The 23,364-nt window shown below is 38.4% G+C and overlaps 1 protein-coding gene across 5 annotated transcripts in view; it reads right to left on the reverse strand.

Annotated features, from left to right (window-relative positions):
• The window catches only part of UBR5 (ubiquitin protein ligase E3 component n-recognin 5), a 152,695-nt gene that overhangs the window by 86,588 nt on the left and 42,743 nt on the right, over positions 1-23,364 (reverse strand). For all 5 annotated transcript variants that reach the window (XR_004026242.1, XM_030795423.1, XM_030795422.1 and 2 more), the window contains exons 2-8: positions 14,004-14,048; positions 13,537-13,618; positions 13,009-13,085; positions 12,493-12,612; positions 2,051-2,240; positions 1,384-1,543; positions 544-693 (exon numbers count right to left, since the gene is read on the reverse strand). Coding sequence is in view for 4 of the 5 variants with exons in the window: in XM_030795423.1 (XP_030651283.1) it covers positions 544-693; positions 1,384-1,543; positions 2,051-2,240; positions 12,493-12,612; positions 13,009-13,085; positions 13,537-13,618; positions 14,004-14,048 (824 nt within the window). In the remaining variant the exon portion in view is untranslated. The remainder of the gene's footprint in view (positions 1-543; positions 694-1,383; positions 1,544-2,050; positions 2,241-12,492; positions 12,613-13,008; positions 13,086-13,536; positions 13,619-14,003; positions 14,049-23,364) is intronic.

Genomic DNA, 23,364 nt, shown 5'->3' on the forward strand with positions numbered 1-23,364 from the left:
CAGGAGGTGGAGGCTGCAGTGAGCCGAGATCGTACTACTGCACTCCAGCCTGGGCAACAGAGTGAGACTTCATCTCAAAAAAAAAAAAGCATTCTAATAAACTAAACATTTCTATTCATTTAATATTGGTCCTAAACCCATTCTAGTAAGTTTTTTCACATTTCATTATTTTATCTAACCAGGATTTAAAATAAACACATCACTTATTATAACCAAATAAACTAAGACTTGTTTTCTGAATGCTGCATGTCACTGTAAAGTAGAATTCTGCTTTTAGTTCAGAATCCATATTCCTAATTAAAAATACATTTAAGTGAAGTCACAGTCCTTGACATCAATTCCACAATGTAAATAAGATCAATTCTAAAATACTATTGTGGCTCTTCAAAATAAAAAATAATTAATTTTAATGCTAATGCATTCATAAAAAACTAATAATAACTGTAATATTAGAAGTTCAAATACGGTCAGTAGATTCTACCACTATCTTTCCATACAGCTAGCCTGTGACCAAAATAAATATATAAATAAATGCAAAATTACCTCGAGATGAGCCTAGCCTGGAAAGTGATGAACGACGAAAAGAAGGGTAACCAAAATAGCTAATGTCTTCAGAAAACATGGCATCCGCATCAATAATGACACTTGGGTGGGCAGAATGAATGTCAGCATCAAGGAGAGACATAAGATCCTCTATAAACAGAAACAAACATCACTGAAGCATATACACAAAGAGCATCTGTAGACTGCTGAAAGATCTCTAAAAATTCAAATACATTTAAAAACTAGGGAATGACATCGCCTGAAGAAAAACACAACAACCTACATTATTAACAAAGATTTTAAAGAACATCAAATGCAGAAATGTCGCCTGAGCTACTTACTACATAATCACAAGAAAGATCACTCGTTAAGATGTAACACTTGTGGCCGGGCACAGTGGCTCACACCTGTAATCCCAGCACTTTGGGAGGCCGAGGCAGGCGGATCACAAGGTCAGGATATCGAGACCATCCTGGCTAACATGGTGAAACCCCGTCTCTACTAAAATACAAAAAATTAGCCAGGCGTGGTGGCAGGCGCCTGTAGTCCCAGCTACTCGGGAGGCTGAGGCAGGAGAATGGCGTGAACACAGGAGGCAGAGCTTACAGTGAGCCGAGATCGTGCCACTGCACTCCAGCCTGGGTGACAAAGCAAGACTCCGTCTCAAAAACGAAAAGAAAAAAAGAAAAGAAACTTCACAATAAAATCAAGCAGCTCTACGGTGAAAAATATCTACCACCTTGAAAAGAATATTCAGAAAAGTCTATTGTGCTTTAAATTCCATTCCCCAGTGGAAAGAGCATTCCAGAAATGAGAAAAACATGACGGTGATCTACCAACCTCCAGGCAAATAAGATTCGCTGGCTGTATCATCCCCATCATCTCCATCTTCATCATCCCGGCTAAGTAAATTATTTACAGCAAGGTTCACATCAAGATTTGTTCTCTGAAGTTCTCGAATAATGACACTTCTGGATTTGCCTTGTAAAACAACTTGGGCCTGAAATAAAAAATAGAAAGAAGTGCTACGGTAATTTTCTTTTGATTAAATTCTTTATCAAAATCAGCTTTCTAGGACAGGGTGTGGTGATTCAAGCCTGTAATCCCAGCACTTCGGGAGGCCAAGTTGGACAGATCATCTGAGGTCAGGAGTTCAAGACCAGCCTGGCCAACACGGCGAAACCCCATCTCCACTAAAAAATACAAAAATTAGCTGGGCGTGGTGGCGCACACCCATTAATTCCAGCTACTCCGGAGGCTGAGGCACGAGAATTGCTTGAACTCAGGAGACGGGCGTTGCAGTGACCTGAGATCATGCCACTGCACTCCAGCCTGGGCAGCAGAGTTAGACTCCCTCTCAAAAAAAAAAAAAAAAAAAGCTTCCTAGGATCAAAATAGGAAAACAGTTATTTCAGAATTCCTATGAGCCATGACTATAACCCACCATATTCAGTAAAACCTCACCTTGTCCTGCTGTCTGACATTAAGTGTTCTACGAGATCCATACCTGTGAAATCAGCTCCTCTGGAATGACAGATGCTGGAATAACTGGCTGGGGCTGACTGCCCAAAAGCCCAGACCCTCGATCCCGTCCTGTCCGAATAACTCGAGTCTGCCGGCGGGAATCTCGAGCTCCAGCTGATGACCTACCAGAGGATCCTCCACCACTTCCACCCACTCCAGAACTCCAGCGGCTTCTAAATATTGGAGAATTTATAAAATTAGCATTTTAAACAATCATCCTGATTGCTCGGTTTTCATTATTATTATTATTTTCAGCCAAGATAAAGTTATCTGTCTAATCGACATAACATGTTAGGTAGTGTTGTGACAAAAGAATAAGGTAATAGAACTGAGCTCTAAAATAATAATACTGTTTTTTAAAGAAATGGGGTCTTGCTATGTCGCCCAGGCTGGAGAGCAGTGGTTATTCACAAGTACAAAGAAAGTACACTACAGCCTAGAACTCCTGGGCTGAAGTGATCCTCCTGCCTCAGCCTCCCTAGTAGCTGGGGATTATAGGCACGCACTACCATACCTGACAAGTGTCCCAATTTTTTGTGTTTTTGAGATGAGGTCTTGCTATGTTGCCCAGGCTAGTCTCAAAACTCCTGGGCTCAAGCAATCTTCCCGTCTCAGCCTCCTGAGCAGCTAGGATTACAGGTGTGTACTACCATGCCCAATTCCAATTTTTTAATGCTTACATATAACTTCACTTTTTATAAAGACAAACATCACACTTTTGCATCCTTAAAAAAACTTTTTTTTTGAGGCAGGGTCTCCCTCTGTCGCCCAAGCTGGGGTTGCAGTGGCATGATCTCGGCTCACCGCAACCTCTGCCTCTGCCTCCTGAGTAGCTGGGATTACAGGTGAGGGCCACCATAGCCCGGCTAATTTTCGCATTTTTAGTAGAGACGGGTTTTCACCATATTGGTCAGGCTAGTCTCAAACTCCCAACCTCAGGTGATCTGCCCATCTTGGCTTCCCAAAGCACTGGGAAAATAATTTTTTAAAGCCACCTATGTATAATCACAACTATAAAATGAACACATCGGTCAGGCATGGTGGCTCACGCCTGTAATCCCAGCACTTTGAGAGGCCAAGGCAGGTGGATCACGAGGTCAGGAGTTCAAGACTAGCCTGGCCAACATGGAGAAACCCTGTCTCTATTAAAAATACAAAAATTAGTTGGGCATGGTGGCACATGCCTGTGATCCCAACTACTCAGGAGGTTGAGGAAGAATCGCTTGAACCAGGATCTGGCAGGCAGAGGTAGCAGTGAGCCGAGATCGCGCCACTGCACTCCAGCCTGGGCAACAGAGTGAGACTCTGTCTCAAAAATAAATAAATAAAATAAAATGAACACATCTTGCCTTTGCATGAAAGACCTATCAGACTTAACTACCAACGTTTTTACACAAAAAGTAAAATTCAGAGTTTAGAATTCAAAGTGCTTCACATGAAATAAACATTCATTTGCTAAGATAGTACTGCATTAATATTCAGCACTATCAACCACCTTGTCCAAGAGGAAGCTGCTATTTAAATATGTTAATTTTTTCTTATGAGAAAACAACTTAGAAAGGGTGTGACATCTACATCTTCTCTTACTGCCTAAACATGAACATTAAGAAGATTCAAATCAAGTCATCTAGATAACCATGATGGCCTGCTGCACTTAATCACATCTTAAAGAAAATGGTCACACAAGTCACTTCAGCTTTTTAAATTAGGGCAGTGTCTTTTCTCTTCAAAATGAATCTAATACTTGGAGATCATTTGACCTAGAGAGAGGTATTTTACTCTCAGTTCCTACCGTACTCGCCTAAGGCTGAAACCTTCAAACTCCCAATGCAAACAGACTTCATTTCAATTTGATTTTCCAAACCATTTCTCACCTTAAAAAGTTTGGAATACCTTAACCAATAACAATTCTCAAATCAATATACATCAAATTTCCATGGTTTCTCCTCTCACTTGACTGGAAAGCCCAATCTCTGGCTAAATAAAAAACTGTTTAAATAGTTTCCTCAGTAAAATGAAAAAATAAACCTAGAAAAGCTGTTGTCATCCTTTTGACGGGCTTCTGTACTTGCTGATGCACACTACCAATTCATGTTTATGCAGTATCTGTATCTGTAGCCTAAGAACTGCCCAAGATAACTTTGGAGAAAAGCAATATAGTGCATCTTCAAGGCTACAGTATGAAACAGCATTTATTTCAGCTAGCAAATGTCATGTTTAAATAACTATTAATAGGCCAGATGAAAAACAAAGGGGCTTCATTAAAGGCACATTACATCAACAAAAAAAGGAAATTAAAAAAACAATCCAGGCTGGGCGTGGTAGCGCACACCTGTAATCCCAACACTTTGGAAGGCCCAAAAAAGTGATCCTAGGCGGATCACTTGAGGTCAGGAGTTCGGGACCAGCCTGGCCCATATGGTGAACCCCAGCTCTACGAAAAATACAAAAATTAGCCAGGCTTGGTGGTGGGCGCCTGTAGTCTCAGCTACTTGTGGGGACTGAGGCAGGATAATCACTTGAACCCAGGAGGCAGAGGCTGCAGTGAGCCGAGATCGCACCACTGCACTCCAGCCTGGGTGACAGAGTGAGACTCTGTCTCCAACAACAACAACAAAAATCAACTATTAAATCAGCACTTTTACTTCATAGTTTCCTATGAGTTTTAAAAACCAAGTCTTTCAGGAAAAACTATCTCCGGTCATTTTTAAAAACATTCAAGAGCTAAATATATAAATTATTTCAATGTGAAAACAGGAAAAACCACACTAAAGAGCCTTAAAATGATATAATTGTAACTATATATACCAGTTTGCCTATGATAGTGCCAGTTTAAGCCTATTGGCTAAGCCTAACTATTCATTTCACTCAAAAAGTCCCTGTTCAGACAAATTATATGGCCATCACAGATAAAAGGGAAGACTTGATATTTTCACTAAGAAATCCATTACCATTTTTTTCTACAAGCAAGTACTATTACAAGCCTGATCAGAAATAGTATCCAAGTACACATCTGCTCCTGGGCAGACCTTACAAGCATCTCAAACTCATATCTCCATGAGAGGTAGATAAGCTACGTAAACAAGGGAAGCCAAGATAACAGGGAAGACAGGAGACTATCTGCCTATCTAAAAACACTCAAATTCTTTTCTATAAGCACTGCTGATTTAATCCATTACACCACCAGCAGCTGCCAGTTTACAATCTCTGCTACACAAGCCCTCCACTGAGTTTAAAGACAACCGTCAAAATATCTCTCTGGTTTCTCCATTCACCTGACTGTTACCATAGAGAATACAGGTATCCCCACTCTGGCCTTTTGTGTGCAGTGTTTTCTCCTATCAGAATCCAAACCACCTACCAGTCCCCGTACCTCAATCGCCTTTGAACATTCCTCTAACCAGCTCACTATCTATATAAAGATTAATGTGTTAAACTAAGCATATTCTAATAGAGGTCTATCGGTAGTCACAAAAGACAGTACTGGAATCAATTGATTCCTTTTACCTATAATTACAGTGAGCAACATAATTTTTAATATTAAACTAACAAGTACTGGGAAAACCTGTTTCTACTTTCTGCGGTTTGCTTATCAAATTAATCCTACAATTTTGATCCCGTTATACAGTTCTCAAGGTACACAGAATGACTCAAAATGAACTAAGGATATCATACCTAGTACGGAATTAGTCCACAGCTTGCAAACTTAAAGCCCATGGGCCAAGTCTTGTCCATATAGGTGGCTGGTTTAAAATGTGTATTTATCATCAAAAACAAGGAAAAGTCTGAGAAACGGTCATAGTCAAGAGGAATCTAATGAGAAAGGGTGACTAAATATAATGTGTAATCCTGGATGGGATCTTACAGCAGAAAAAGGACATTATGAAAAACTAAGGAAATGTGAATAACCTATGGATGACTTTAGTATCACCATTCATTAATTGTAACAAATGTACCAAACATTAGATTTTAATAATATTGGAAACTAGACATGGGGTACATGGGAACTCTCAGTACGATGTTTGAAATTTTGTCAATCTAAAACCATAGGCTGGGTTCACGCCTGTAATCCCGGAACTTTGAGACCAAGGTGGGCAGAACTTGAGCTCAGGAGATCAAGACTAGCCTGGGCAACCTGTCAAAACCCAGTCTCCACAAAAAAATAATTAGCTGGGCATGGTGGTGCATGCCTGTAGTCCCAGCTACTTGGGAGGCTGAGGTAGGAGGATGGCTTGAGCCCAGGAGGTGGAGGCTGCAATAAGCCAAAATCATGCCACTGCATTCCAACCCAGGTGACAGAGCCAGACCCTGTCTCAAAAAAAAAAAAAAACACTATCCTAAAATAGTTTATTTTTAAAATGTACATTTACACATGTGTGCACACACAAGTTTGAATGATGTGACTGTGTGTATGTGTATATTTATTTCCATGAAAATATCAATTAGTCCCAACATTTAAGATAAGAGATTATCACACAATCCAGATTCGCAGGTTTTCTTGGGACAAAATAAGGCAGGGAGGGGACACAAGAATTTGAATTTGCCAACCATGGCCCTGTATTCTCCTACAGACAAAACCAGTTTACCAGCAGCCTCCTTTAAAAATGGGGAATCCAGTTTGTCAGAATCCTGCTACAAACTGTCTTACCCACCTGAAGGGGGCTTCAACTATTTGCAAGTAAAATTATACATTCCAATTCACGTACTATTAGCTCAGATTAAACCCTAAAGGAATATGGTAGCTCAAATCAACGAAAAGCAGCTTATACCTATCATTTATTGTTCAACGGTCACAGGTAACAGAATAGGAACTTTCAATACAGGTCCATTTTCACCTTACTATTTATTAAACACAAATAAACTCCCTTCTCTTCCCCAAATAAATCTAGTGCTCTTACCCTTAAGCTGGTTTAAAATGAGTTTAACAAAAATACCTAGGAGATTTTTGAAATACCTTGCAGGATACACTTGAAGTAATTATTAAAGAAAGAAAACAGTAGCAGCTAGAAATCTTTAGCACACAAATCTGACAATTAGCAAAATCTTCTAAGGAAAAAACATTAAATGGACCAGTATGTATTCCTAAAAATAATCAGTCAAAATAAATTATCAATTCTCAATTATCCATGCTGGCCGGGCATAGTGGCTCACGCCTGTTATCTCGGCACTTTGGGAATTTGGGGCAGGCAGATTGCTTGAGGTCAGGAGTTCAAGACCAGCCTGGGCAACATGGCAAAACCCTGCTCTACCAAAAATACAAAAATTAGCAGGGTGTGGTGGGGCATGCCTGTAGTCCTAGCTATTTGGGAGGCTGAAGTGAAAGGAACACTTGAGGCTGGGAAGTCAAGGCTGCAGTGGGTCAAGATCACATTACTGCAATCCAGCCTGGGCAACAGAGGGAGAGCCTGTCTCTAAAAAAAAAAAAAAAAAAAAAAAAAAAAAAAAAAAAAATCCATGCTAAAACACTGTACCAATAATCCTAAACTCTTTAAAATGTGGCTCTCAAAGAGACTATTCACTTCCTGATCCAGGACAACTCCCAGCAGCAAAAGTGAGCAGGCCTGGACTCTGCAGGACAAGAGTGAGGACCAAGGTCTTTGGGGACAGTCTCTTTCATATTGCATTGTATTTGGTAAATTTGTGGTTTAAAGACTCCCCTTTGAGGACTCAAGATTTGCCTGTCCTAGATTCCCTAATATATGTTATAAATTGCAAGCTTCTCTAAAGTTAATTGTAATTAACACAGAAATTAAAAAACAAAAAAAGAGCAATGTACAAATCAAGGAAACACATTTACTATAAAGGAAAATATGTGACTGTAAAAAAAAAATTTGATTTACAAAATAATCACAAATTCACCTTCAACAAACTGCAAAGATTTTTCATACAGCCCAAGAGAAACAATCAGAATTTAAATGCTTATACTTTGTAAACATCTGCAAACTCAAATATAAGTAAACAAATCACTAGCATCAAGTTGGTCAGGAGGCACTATAACATTTTACAGTATTGCAATCATGGACCTAATGCTTAAAGAACACTTACACAGTCTGTTCTGGCAGAGAGAACAGAGGCACAAAGAGGAGTTTACGGGGAGTGTAAGAAATGGGTAAGGGGACTCAGAAAACTAAGGATTCTGTCTGCATTTTAAAGTCTTAAAATTTAGCTCTAATCTTCTTCAGAGTAGGTTTACAGAGGTTTTATTCAAACTCAGGCATACTCCTTTATTATTATATTTGTTGTATATTTTTATTAACAAAGTCACAAAATTCTACCATTCTACTTTAGTCATTCTGTCATACATTCCATTATAATTGGTTATTTCCAAGTTTTAAGAGGATTTAAGCCTAAGACAATTTGAGCAACATAATAAGAGAAATGGCCTATAAACTGGAGAATAAAACAAATATCCATGAGGCTATAATGATGTAAATAACATAAGAAAAAAAGAAATAAATAGAATAAAAAATAAGGCCAGGCGTGGTGGCTGACACCTGTAATCCTAGCACTTTGGGAGGCTGAGGCGGGCAGATCACTTGAGGTCATGAGTTCAAGACCAGCCTGGCCAACATGGTGAAACCCTGTCTCTATTAAAAATACAAAACTTAGCCAAGCGTGGTGGTGGGCGCCTGTAATTACAGCTACTCAGGAGTCTGAGACACGAGAATCACTTGAACCCAGAAGCAGAGGTTGCAGTGAGCTGAGATCATGCCACTGCACTCCAGCCTGGGTGACAGAGTGAGACTCTGTCTCAAATTAGATAGATAAATAAATAAATAATGGGCCGGGTGCGGTGGCTCAGGCCTGTAATCCCAGCACTTTGGGAGGCCGAGGCAGGTCGATCATGAGCATGAGGTTAGGAGATTGAGACCATCCTGGCCAACATGGCAAAACCCTGTCTCTCCTAAAAATACAAAAAAATTACCTTGGCATGTTGACGGGCACCTGTAGTCCCAGCTACTCGGGAGGCTGAGGCAGGAGAATGGCATGAACCCAGGAGGCGGAGCTTGCAGTGAGCCGAGATCGCGCCACTGCACTCCAGCCTGGGCGACAGAGCGAGACTCCGTCTCAAAAAAAATAATAATAAAAAAGTAAACAAATAAAGAAACGGGGTAGAGGAGGGAAAGTGCTTCCTTACAGTTGAATTCCAATTAATAAATGTAAAAGAAATGATAATTTTTTTTAAAAATCACCATTTGGCCAACACCACAGTAACAACTGATTCAGACAAAAAAAGAATCATCAATATATGCTAAACTCAGTGAGCAAAAGTATGATGAGGAAGAGGATATTTGCAGAGTCACAAAGTATCTCCCCACAAAATACATATTAATGAAAAATGGGAAAATAGTAACTTTATAGTGGAGTAACAGGTAAACACCATCTTAACTAATCAGAGGACACCGCCTTTCCAGTAATAAAACAACAGTAACATCACATGCCACCTGATATGATGCACTGAAAAGGGCACATCATCACTTCTGTGGTATTCTTGCAAAAAACATATCACTTGAGTTTAATCATGAGAAATGATAGATAAATCCAAACATTCTACAAAATAACCACTGGTTTTTCAAACTCATCAGGGCCAGAAAGATAAAGACTGAGGATCTGGCCCAGATTAGAGGAAACTAAAGCATGGCCGCTTAGGGAACATAGTGAGAGACCCTGTCTCCACAAAAAATTTAAAAATTACCTACAAAACTTTAAAAAGTTAGCCAGGTGTGGTGGTGGCCCATGCCTATAGTCCTAGCTACTTGGGAGGCTGAGGCGGGAGGATTGCGTTAATTCCAGGAGTTCAAGGTTATAGTGAGTTATCATTGTGCCACTGCCCTCCAGCCTGGGCAACAGAACAAGATCCTATCTCTATTAAAAAAAAAAAAAAGCAGCAGCAGCATGACAACTCAATGCAACTGGGATCCTGGACTGAATCCTGGACAAAAGGGTATTAGTAGACAACTGGAGAAAATTAAATAAACTCTGTATATTAATCAATGATCAATGTTAATTTCTTGGTTTTGATATCATGATTATGTAAATGTAAAACATTAACATTAACATTATGTAAATGTAAAACATTAATACATTACATAACATTATGTAAATGTAAAACATTAACACATAATAACACTATGCAACGTATACAGAAATTATTTGTGCTATTTTTGCAAACTTTTTTTAAGGTCAAATTATTTCAAAATTAAAAATAAAATTTAAAAATAAATAAGAGTAGGCCAGGTGCGGTGGCTCTGGCCTGTAATCCCAGCACTTTGGGAGGCTGAGACGGGTGGATCACCTGAGGTCCGGAGTTCGAAACCAGCCTGGCCAAAATGGTGAAACCCCATCTCTACTAAAAATACAAAAATTAGGTGGGCATGGTGGCACGGGCCTATAGTCCCAGCTACTTGGGAGGCTGAGGCTGGAGAATCGCTTGAACCCAGGAGGCAGAGGTTGCAGTGAGTCGAGATCGTGTCACTACACTCCAGAGTGGGTGACAGAGCAAGACTGTCTGAAAAAAAAAATTAAAAATTAAAAAATAAAAACTAAATAGAGCACAGGATTAGGAACAAATGCCAGTATATAAACTGATAAGCAAAACCTGGGATGAGCAGACTTTTACTGTAAAGGGCCAAATCATAAACAGTTTATGCTTTGGAGGATAGTCCGTCCCAACTACTCATCTCTGCTGTTATAGTACAAAGACAGCCACAGATAATAAGTATGGCTGTCTTTCAATAAAAACAGGAGTGGCTGGATTTGGCATGCAGGCTATACTTTACTGATCCTTAAACTAAACAAAAAAATGTTCATCTTTAAGAAAGGTACTATTTGGCAATACTATAACCAGTAATATTTATTCTTAAATATAATCAAATTTTTTTCAGTTTTATCATATGAAATAAAATTTCATGTTATTACATGCTACTTTCAGAATTCTTTATCATATACTGTGTGCCTAGGACCATTAAAAGAACACATATAACATTTTAATAAAGAGCTATATTTAGTATAGCTAAAGGAGGTACTCAACTAAAAACTTTCCTCACATTCCAAAATAAATTTAGTTCAGCATGAAAACACAAACGCAAAGAAAGTAATCATTTTGGTATCCGCCCCCCAACCCTTTTTTTTTTTTTTTGAGACGGGAGTCTCTCATTTCCATTGCCCAGGATGGTATACAGTGGCATTATCACGGCTCACTGCAGCCTCAACTTCCTGCGCTTAGATGATCCTCCCACCTCAGCCTCCTGGGTAGCTAGGACTACAAGGCATGCACCACCACATTCAGCTACATTTTTGTATTTTTAGTAGACATGGCACTTTGCCATGTTGCCCAGGCTGGTCTTAAACTCTGGGACTCAACAGATGCACTCACCTTGGCCTCCCAACGTGCTGAGAGGTGTAAGCCACCATACCCAGGCCCAATTTTGAAATCTAACTTTTACTTTACCTAACAATTTGTGGTCTGGAGGAAAAAAAGCCAAAAACTTCCTCCTCCATTTAATTATATTTTGAAACTAGTTAAATTGCTTCTAGTTTTCTGTGATCAGCCTTTGAACACATGGTGACTGAAGTAGCATAATCTAATCATTAACTAGGTATTTTCAGAAAATCTGGCCATTCAAGAATCAAGGTATAAAATCAGTAAAAGCATCTGACTTGAAATTTGTATATGGTTTCTTTAGTTTAACAGTATATAAACTTTAGATAAAAGTGGCTGAGTGCAATGCCTCAGACGTGTAATCCCAAAACTTTGGGAGGCCAAAGCAGGAGAATCACTTGAGGCCAGGAGTTCAACACCAGCCTGGGCAACACAGCAAGACCCTATCTCTACAAAAAAAGAAAAATAATAAAATAAATAACGTTTAATTACATCATTTACAAACTTCATTAAATTGATTCAGAAAGAACTACCAGAGTTGGATGCCAGAAATAAATAAATAGGATCAGGAACAAATGCCAGTATATAAACTGATAAGCAAAACCTGGGATGAGCAGACTTTTACTGTCAAGGGCCAAATCATAAACAGTTTATGTTTTGGAGGCTAGTCTGTCCCAACTACTCATCTCTGCTGTTATAGTACAAAGAATAAGTTGTATCAAGAATAAGTTGTAAGAGAGGACCAAAGATAAAATCATTTAAAATTTTAAATGAAATAAATGGCATGACATTATAAACACATGTAAACATTATATATATTTTTTAAAGGTCAAGAGCCTAGATTAATTGTAATTAGCCTGTGTGAGTTATTTTTATCATGGTGGCTCACCCTGAGCAATATGAACTCCTGCCCAGAGTTCAGGAGAATTTTCTCACTCCATCACTAGATAGAATATTGAAGATGATCATTCAGACTGAGAGCACTCACAGGAAGATGATACAGATCATCTGTAAGATGGTGCCTTCAACTGGCCACAACTTACCCTAAGGTGTTGCCTGCCAGCCTGCCCAGAGTCTCAGAACCTGAGAGAAACCATGGAGAGTCGCTTGTCCTACCAGGCCTTGACGTCCTCCCTGCCCCCGAGTTGCTGTTCAACTTTGACCTGGGGGAAAACAAGAGGTAAATTTTTGAAGACCAACATTTTTTACAACCCTGTTATTTCAAATTGCATTGCTTAATTTGGAAATGATCTATAAAATCATTTCAGTTAAAGAGTAGATTTGACTTGGTACCTACTAAACACATAATATCATTCTTCTGATAACCTGTTTCTGTTAAGTGATAACTGGCTCCTCTGCTACTTTTAATGTTAGTACTTTGGGCTGTGAATCATTGCTTGCATAAAAATTAAAATTAAACTAGAAAGCAATGGTTTCACTGTTTTACAAGCATCTAATTTTCTGTAATGCTTTAAGTTGAGGGTTACCAAAATCAAAACACAGGTTTAATATACCTAAGAGCTACATACATATTAAATAGAAAGGACATAATATCTTACCCATCATTATTATCAGGTTTACCCAATTCCAATCTGTCTGGCTGTACTGAAAAACCAATCCTGCAAACTCTACCATCCTAAAAGCAAAGAAAACAGAAAAAATTATTCAAGTAAAAATGTGTATTAAAATTTGCATTTATTCAACAGATTCTGTGCCCATCACTGTCAATTCAGAAGACGATAAATAAACTTCCTTCCAAAAGGTGCTTACACCTGAGATGGGGAAATATGACATACATAATCAAGAAACCAGTTGAAAATAATTTACAACATCTCAATCTGACAAAATTCAAAGTAAGAAAATGACTGGATTTAGGAGCCTCCCCTATTCAATTACTAATTAGTTTTCACGCACTGGCAAATCATGTAAGCTTTCTCTGGGCCAGAGGAGGAAAGAGAACTGGGAGCTCTTCAAGATAACTTTCGAGTAACTGCTGTTTTCCTGTTACAATGGAAGAAATACAATGATGCACAATTCTATTTTAACTGTTTATTTTTCATTTCTCTATCTTAGAGTGAATAATTTACCTCAAGAAGAAAGGCAGCATGATTTGGTCCCACCACACACTGTTTAATAGTAGCCTGTTCCAATACATTCAAAGGGGGGTGGCTGAGAGATTAAAAAAAAAAAAAAAAAGTAAAATTATTTTTTAATGGTAAATACATCATAGGGTTTACTCTTAAATACAATTAGGAAAAAAATAGTTGGCAAAATCTATTTTTAAACTAATATTTACTTTAAAGCAATAATTGAAAAATAATATCTCCATAATCATTTATATGTCCCTGTATGCCAGATTTAAAAAAAAAAAAAAACAGCATGAATGCAATCTATAATTCAAATAAGCCCAACTCATAAAAAGTTGATAGATTAAAAGTTTCTTAAAGTCTAATAATCACATTAATCTTAATCATATCAGGCTGCCACCTAAATTAGTTTTCTTTTAATAAAGAAAAATTGCTGTCAGAAGATTTAAATATTTTAAAACTCTTACCTGTTTAAATTATATTTGTTCAGCTTCTCAGAAACTTCTCGTAACCTTTAAAACAAAACAAAACATTACCAAACCACATGTACAGATCTTTTGTAAACAAATATTTCTGACAGGTACTTGCACCATTATTTTGGTAATTTCCAATAGTAGTACACAAAACAATTGCTATGGTAAGAATGTTTTTCATATTTTCATTTTTGTCCCAAAAAGATCACAAGCAGACTCTGCAATTCCGTTCCCTCACCACCCCATTTGCAACCTCAGTAACAATGATAATCGTATTAATCCCATTTTCCCATTAATCCCAGGTGAGAAAACTGAAGCTTCTAGAGTTTATAGAAAAGGTAGCATAAAGTTGGTACCTGAACCAATGCCCAACCAAAGGCTCAATTGTTTAAAAAAACAAAACAAAACAAAAACTGTGTTATCCATGCCAAGAGATTCTTGAGTGCACATGGATATCATGAAATGAAAATAGAAAGCCTAATTGACTTAAGGCATCATCTCAAGTTCTTGAACAGTCTTATAACACAAAATTGAACAAACCAGAGCATCAATGTCCTTATCTATATAAAAGTAAGGATAACACCTCCCATTTCTAACAGCATTTAAAACAGTATTGAACAGATTTAGAAAAACCTCAAAGGGCTACATAACAAAGAGATATTAACTTGTATTTTCTGTTATGATTTTGTTGTTTCTCTTAAGAAAACAGTCTTGAATGTAAAACACTATAATAGCTAAATTAAACTAGGTATTTTGTCAACCTAAGAAAGTCATTTTACAATGTAAAGATATAATCAAATGTAGAGATTTTAAGCAATTCTATTAAGTTATCAAAAAAAACACTGCCTGATCTGATCTTTTAAAACCTTTTTCAGAAATAATTCTTGTAAAAGTAAACTGAGAATTTTAGAAAGCAATGGGAAAAATCAGAACATTAAATCAGTAGGAAAGTCCATGAATTCTGCTCTCTAAAGAGTGACAAAAATGAATAAAATCAAATTTCAATCATTTGTACTAACAGATAAAAATGTTATACATACTCCAAAAATAAATGACGTTAAAGCCAGTTTACGGCTTAAAAACTGCCACAAAGCATATATAATCTATGGGAAAATAACCTAATTATTTCAGTAAGAGATTCAATTAGGAGTCAGCTGTTCTATAACTTTATCCTGTAAGTTCTATCCTCCTAGTGAAGAGCATCTTTCAAAGGCGTACAGTAACTGTCTAATATTGAATTGCATTCAGTAACTAAAGTTACTTTTTGGTTTTTTTTGAGTCTCGCTCTGTTGCCCAGGCTGGAGTGCAATGGTGTGATCTCAGCTCACTGCAGCCTCCATCTCCTGGGTTCAAGTGATTATCGTGCCTCAGCCTCCCGAGTAGCTGGAATTACAGGTACCCACCATCACACCCAGCTAATTTTTGTAATTTAGTACAGATGGGGTTTCGCCATTTTGGCCTGACTGGTCTTGAACTCCTGACCTCAAGAGATCCACTCGCCTTGGCCTCCCAAAGCGCTGGGATTACAGGCATGAGCCACCATGCCCAGCCTAAAGTAACTTTCAAATGCGGCCATATTTTATTTCTCTCTGAAGAAGTAGATACTTACTGGTGACCTTATTCTCACTCCTAAAGAACAGCATCTGATCATTTGTGATTTGGCCCCAGTAAAATACATTTTCATTTTTGTAGCCCAGTTTTGCATTTACTTACTTCCATTAACAAAACACGTTTTCATTAGTTCAAGAAAGCTACGCTTTTTCAAAGAATTCCAGTTTGCCCATTTACAAAACACACTTCTGTGTTCCAAGATAAAACACCTTAAGGGTAATGTATTGTGGAACCCATGAGCTCTGAGAGAAGGCTGACTAGAAAATAGGGAGAAGATAAACAAGGGTGGGTCTGCTCTGCAGAGTAACGGCAGCCTTTAGAAGACCCTAAGAAGCAGCAGGAGCTCTCACTTCCCTGGGTCCACATTTACTAGGAGTAACCACAGTAGTGAGACTTTCAGAAGATAACTTGTTCACTGGCATGCAACTAAACTCATTCTTTTCCATTCCTTTGTTAGTAGCTCAAAACTGTCTCCAGAGCTCTCACAAAATATATAGTATTGGGAGAGAAAAAATAATTGTCAAGGCCTTTTTCAAAACCGGACAATGCCTGAGATTAAGAATTAAATGTTTGTTTCCATGGCTCCAAATATTCCAGACAATTATTTGTAAAACTAAAATAAGCTTTGAGGATATCAGAATGCTAAAAAATATTTAAACTCAAGAACTCAACAGCTAATTTCGGGCTATCTGGGGAGACAGCACAAATGGTTACTGCTATCAATTAAATTTTCTAATCTTAAAAGTCCTGGTGAGACCCCAACCACATCTGAAATACATGTCTGAAATGCACATCAATTTGTACTGGAAACAATGCCACCGAATAGCAAGAAATCTGAGGTTTACTCCCAGCTCATCTACTACTACCTGGACTCACTAAAAGTCCACTAGGTCTCAAGTTCTCATCTATGTGAGGAAGAACTCTTTTAGTCATCTCTGGTTCTGAAAATTCTTATTCCTGAAATTGTTTTTTGTTTTTTGTCTCTTTTGAGACTGGGTCTCACTCTGTCACCCAGGCTGGAGTGCAGTGGTGCAATCACGGCTCACTACAACCTCAACCCCCCAGGCTCAATCTATCTTCCTGCCTCAGCCTCCTGAGTAAATGGAACTACAGGTGCGCGCCATCTCACCCAGCTATTTTTTTTATCTTTTGTAGAGACAGCATTTTAGCATGTTGCCCAGGCTGGTCTTAAACTCCTGTGCTCAACGGATCTACTCGTCCTGGCCTCCCAAAGTGCTGGGATTACAGGCATGGGCCATAGTGCCCAGCCTCAGTCCTGAAATGCTTATGAATATATGAAAAGCAAGTGTACCAATGGAAGATATACATGTAATGTTTACAAAGAAATAGCACTATCATATTCAATTTTTATCGTACCCATTTGAAACTTTCAAATGGATTTTATACAGACATTTAGATTGCTTCCTCAAATATCAAATTTTAAAAAACTCTTAAATTCAGTCCATAGATTTAGACAAAACGTATCATCCTTTCAAATCTCAAGACAGTTATGACTAAACTGGGCCCTACAAATTAGTTTATATGAATCCAGATAACAGTAACAAATAAATCTTCACCCCCAAAAAATAACCTATATTTAAGAAGTATTTGATTATCTTTTGCATTGTAGAGTCCTCAGCAGACAGGCAAATCACAGAATCACTGCAGGCCTGTGACAACATTCGTTTAAATATGCTAAATTAACCATGCTGTTCCCTTCCTTTAGCCAAAAAAAACACTGAAGTTTTTTTAGTTTGCTAATTATTCTATATAATAGAGATTCACCTACTTTAAAGGATCTTCACACAATGTTTACAATAGGCAATACTACACAGGCAATATTAACAAAAGTTTACCCTCTCTTTAAAATAAAAAGAAACTCACACTTAAGCTCACCAAATTCCATTTCAGAATAAATTTTTCCACGTGGTTATGATGAAAAACAATTTTAAGAATACAGCATGACATTAGAAAATAACCTCACTGGCCAGGCGCAGTGGCTCATGAGGGTGAGGTGGGCGGATCACCTGAGGTCGGAAGTTCAAGACATGCCTGACCAACACGGCGAAGCCTCGTTTCTATTAAAAACACAAAAATTAGCCGGGTGCGGTGGTGCACATCTGTAGTCCCAGCTACCCGGGAGGCTGAGGCAGGAGAATCGCTTGAACCCGGGAGGTAGAGAGCCAGGATCAGTGAGCCGAGATCGCGCCACTGCACTCCAGCCTAGGTGAAAGAACAAGACTCCGTCTAAAAAAAAAAAAAAAAAAAAAAACACACACAAAGAAAATAACCTCATAATAGCATTTAATCTCATTCAAGGATAGATAGGTAGACAGGTGAACTTTGGTGAGGTGGTTGTAACACACAATGAATAGGTTAGCAAAAAGCTTCTGACAATCCTTGGGTACTCTACACTCCTATTTGCTACATTTATTCTATATTCTGATTAAATAAACTATTTCATTCCTTTAAATGGATAGATCACTTTACAGATCTAGAGGCTGAATTTTTGTTTAAAGCAACAAAGTAAGGTAACAGCAAACTGATGTTAATTAACAGAGACAGGAAAACAGTGTAACGGTACTTGCTAGAAGCCAACATATTTCATTGCTATACTTGAAATCCCCTCTAATTTCAGTCTCATTCTCCCCAAATTTAACATTACAATTTCAAAGGTAACTTATCTTCTCACTGATCCTCAACTGGCAACAGTACTAAGTACAGGTTCTTTGGTTTCATAATTCTCTGCCGAACTCTAACATGGAACATATCTGCATGTTCAAATACCCCTAAACTGGATTAAACCTGACAGATCCTTTCTTGCTGAATTTCTAAAGCAAAAAATATATATATATAGTTAAATCCTTCAAAGGCTTCAATTCTCAAAGACAGAAAGGTATTTCTGACATCACATTCTCTACAAGGTGATGGTTTCTATATACCTGGAACTGTTAAACAAGGTACATCCACTCATGTTTCGTGACTCTCAGCAATCACGTTAATAGCAAAAGTGGTATCATTTGCCACCAGTGCAATTCCTTCAGTCTCATTCCACATATTTCCCACCCAGTTCAAATGCCACCTCCTCCATGAACCTTTCCTGGTAGTTGTAATTTCCTTCCTACAGAAGTCTACAAATTCTCTCATATCTAGTCATTTGTGTTTCTATCTCAACTGTCTTCACAGACTCTAAGCAAAGACAGAATACAACTTGCCAAGTCTTTCCTTACCCCTCTTGCTTTTCTGGATACAGTTCCAACAATGACAAAAGTACATTACTGGTACGTAACTTATTTCAGAGGTTATGTTCCTGATCTTAATCTCAACAAAACTAACTCTCCAGGTGTTCCGTCTCAAATTAAACATGTCAACAGTGTGAATATACAGATTTAAGATAGTTTCCCATATAACTCTTAAAAGATCACTTACCATGGAAGGAAAAAAAACATCAAGTAACTCAATAATCATTAGGAAACTGCCTTTAAAGTGACCCCACCTCACCCCAACTCTGGATATCCACTCATGGAATAAAACTTTTACATACCCGTACAATTTTACTTTGAAGTAAAGGGCTTAATAATTCATGCAAAGAACCAACAGATACAGTCAGTGAAGGTTACCTACAACACTAAATCACAGACTCCTGTAGAAAAAGTCTTAAAATTCGCCTCTTGTCATCCACGTCGGACAAAGCAGGTATTGCCAAAACAAAAATGCAGTACATTTAAAAAATCTGTGACCAGATAAATTCTGCTAGAAAAAGAAATACTGTAAGAATATTTCTGGCATTTCTCCAAAGGCAAACCGTCTAAATCTTAAAGCCTAAGTCTTGGAGTGGTGGTCTTGCCTATACCATTTCTCTTTTTTTTTGGAGCAACTATTGTGTACTACATAGATGGCAGAGACGAGCACCTTTCTAACAAGACAACCTATCTCTAACCACAGAACATGGTCCGCAGTTAAATTATCATGCACTTTCTTAAGTAAACAGGCAGTCAGTCCTCAATTTTTACACAGTTCTTTTAAACAACTCTTGCACCATACCACAAACACTGACACTTCTTAAATGCTGCTTCTCATGCCAACTGCTTCACGTTATCACTGATACCAATAAATTCAAACTATCACGTGGGGTGGTCCCACTTGCCAGCCACTATAGCTGGGGAAAAAGGCTATATAAACTTTGAGCCCTTTCTGATGATCATTTACTGGTGCCAACATCTAGAAGGCACATCCCCACACCAGCCCCACTCCCAGCAAACTGAGATCCTGGACTAGTTTATTCAATGCAAGGGGTATCCCAACCCCAAATCCCTTTTCACACAGTCCTGGAGGAAGCCAATGGCGAACCACCTAAGGCAAGTTCATAGGGGAGCCCTTTTAAGAAGATTTTTGTTAGAAGACCTCCTATACCAACTGAGTCTTCGGCTTGTGCTGCATCATGGATTTGTTTCTGGATGAAGGGAACAATGCCTTTCCCCCTATGCACTCTATATTACGACAAACATTAGGAGCTACCTTGGCCTATGAGGCTGGGAATGACAAAGAGCCAGGAAGGATTATTCCTATAGCCTTAGAAGTATACTTTCCCCTCAGCTGAATCATAATCTCACACAAATATATACACTCCACTGGGGTTGGGGCTAACATAAAGAGTCACATCAGCCTTCTGTTTGCCTCAGCCCAAGCAAGAAGCACCAACCCGTTAGGAATGAGTCTCTTCATCTGTGTATGAAAAACTTGCTCATTATATGCCTGAAAGTTGAATTAGACACTCAATTTTCAGACACATTTTTAAAAATCCATTTTTTAATGCTTGTATCTGAATTTAACCCTGATCTTCGGTACTCCAACTTTGGGATTCCATGGAACAGTAAATGTGAAGTGAAGGTAGGAAAATGAGAGATGTAATGTAATTATTTTGACAACACATACAGAAAAAAAAGTCACTATATTTTCACATCAAAAAATGCAGGAAGGCCAAAATCTCACAATAAATAAATACAAAATTAGCTATATTTAAAACTCTCCATTTGGTCCTTAATTTTTCTCATCTCACAGTTGACCACAGGAAACAAGAGTTTAACAATGAGGAACCAATGAGTAAGACTGTTGTGATGGCCAAACAGGAACTAAAAATGTTACCAGGAACAAAAGAATTTAGGCTTCAAGAAAGCAAAGACCATATATGTTCATTTCTTTCTAGCTCTTTATAGGAGGGTTTTCTGTTTTCTTTTTTTCAAGGGACACAGTCCTGCTCTGTCACCCATACAGAGTGGTGGTGCAGTGGTGTAAGCATAGCTCACTGCAGCCTCAAACTCCTGGGTTCAGGAGATCCTCCTGCCTCAGCCTCCTGAGTAGCTGGGATTACAAGCACATGTCACCACACCAGGCTAATTTTTATTTTTTGTAGAGAGTGGGGTGGGTGAGGGTGGAGGGGAGGTGTCTTGCTATGTTGCACAGGCTCGTCTCAAACTCCTGGCTTCAAACGATCCTCTCTGCCTTGGGCTGCCAAAGCCCTGGTATTACTGGTTCAGCCATCATGCCCAGCCTAGGAGGGTTTTCTCTGAAAGTAAATCAGAACCTTTGGTTGTGGTGGAAAATGCATATAATATTATTTAACAGCCGGGCGCGGTGGCTCACGCCTGTAATCCCAGCACTTTGGGAGGCCGAGGCGGGCAGATCATGACGTCAGGAGGTCGAGACCATCCTGGCTAACACGGTGAAACCCCGTCTCTACTAAAAATACAAAAAAACTAGCCAGGCGAGGTGGCGGGCGCCTGTAGTCCCAGCTACTCGGAGAGGCTGAGGCAGGAGAATGGCGTGAACCCCGGGGGGCGGAGCCTGCAGTGAGCCGAGATCGCGCCACTGCACTCCAGCCTAGGTGAAAGAGCGAGACTCCTTCTCAAAAAAAAAAAAAAAAAAAAATATTATTTAACAGAGTTTCCTCAGCAGCTTCCTTTCTTTACCTCTTATAAGGCTTGATTCTCAAACTTGTTAAATCTCAAGACCATCTTATACTCTTAAAAAATATTGAGGACCCCAAAAATCTTTTATGTGGGTTACGTCTGTTGATAACACTAAAGTTAACCAATAAAATTTCTGAATATTTTAAAAATAAACTAATTACATATTGACATAAATTACCTTCCTATAAAAACTTTTCCCAAAAATATTTGACAAGGGGGGCTGTTTTACATTTTTGCAAACCTCTTTATTATCAGGCTTCATATAAATTAGATTCTCTGATCTGCTTCTGCCTTTATCTATCACAGTATATTGTTTTGGTATATGAAGTATATGAAGAAAAGCTTGCCCTAGATAGAAAAGTTAGGGAAAAGTGAGGTACATTTTAATATCCTTTCCAGATAACCACAGGTATTATTCTTTGACATTATACCAAAACTCAGCAAGTGATTTCTTAAAGGTTGAGAGCAATGTGGAAATCTGAAACCTATTAATGAACTTTGAATAACTCAAGTATGATTTTGTCATCTGGACCAGCATACACTGGTCATTTGGAAAACACTGATTTATTGCCTGACACAGATACTCAAAAATCACATTTGCTAATGTTACTATCAATCTATAGTGTCAAACTCACAGCAATGGGTACAAGTTTCCCAAAATTCTAAAATTTGCTTGAAAGCTCAAATTTATCACTATAAACAAATACCTTCGTTGTTTTCTGTAAAGTTAACAGGCTTACTTGTTCATTTTCAAGAAACTGTCTGTTAAATATCCAAGTCTGAATAACCATTATTTGTCAGTCTCAAATAAAAATGGTTTCCATGAAGAAAGGGGCTTGTTTTAAAACGATCTTATGCTCAAAGGTACAGATTTAACAAAGTTAATAACTTCTACTGTTTCATCAAGGACACTTTGAAGTGAAACTGGCTTTTTCCCCTACAAGTACAAGAAAAGCAAAGAATACAATGACAATTAGTTGTACAGTTTGGTGCCATTGCTTTGATTTCTGCCAAAAAGCCAGTATTTTACCCACCACTGCTTTTAAACCACAGCACAGATGTCGAAATGGTGAAAAAGCCTCGATTTTATTATAAAGACAGTTTTGACCTCAGAGCCCCTGTAAGAGTCTTGGAGGTCCACAGACCACACTCCGAGAACTGCCATACTCTAAATACACAGTGCCATTAAAGTGACCAATACTAAATCGACATTGGGGGGAAAATGAGTAATAATTCATTCTTCTTACTAAAACAGCCACAAATGCCAACCAAAATAACCTTCTACTTATATACCTTTTAAATGCTTCTCAAATTATGGATATCCTTTTTAGTCTCCCTCTGTGGCCCAAGCTGGAATGCAATGGTGTGATCTCAGCTCACTGCAGCCTCCGCCTCCCGGGTTCTAGCGATTCTCCTGCCTCGGCCTCCTAAGTAGCTGGGATTACAAGCACACACCACACACCTGGCTAATTTTTGTATTTTTAGTAGAGACGGGTTTTCACCATGTTGCCCAGGCTGGTCTCGAACTCCCGACCTCAGGTGATCCGCCCACCTCAGCCTCCCAGGGAATATTCTTCTAACTGATAGATATATTTATGGGGTGCATGCATACAACATGTACATGTACACAATGTGTATACATGTATACAATGTATAATAATCAAATCAGGGTAATTGGGATTTCACCTCAAACATTTATCATTTGTGATAAGAACATTCCAAATCTTCTCTTCAAGCTATTCTGAAATATACAACAAATTATTGATAACTATAGT

The sequence above is a fragment of the Nomascus leucogenys genome, chromosome 16, assembly GCF_006542625.1.
Source record: "Nomascus leucogenys isolate Asia chromosome 16, Asia_NLE_v1, whole genome shotgun sequence".
NCBI lineage: Eukaryota > Metazoa > Chordata > Mammalia > Primates > Hylobatidae > Nomascus > Nomascus leucogenys.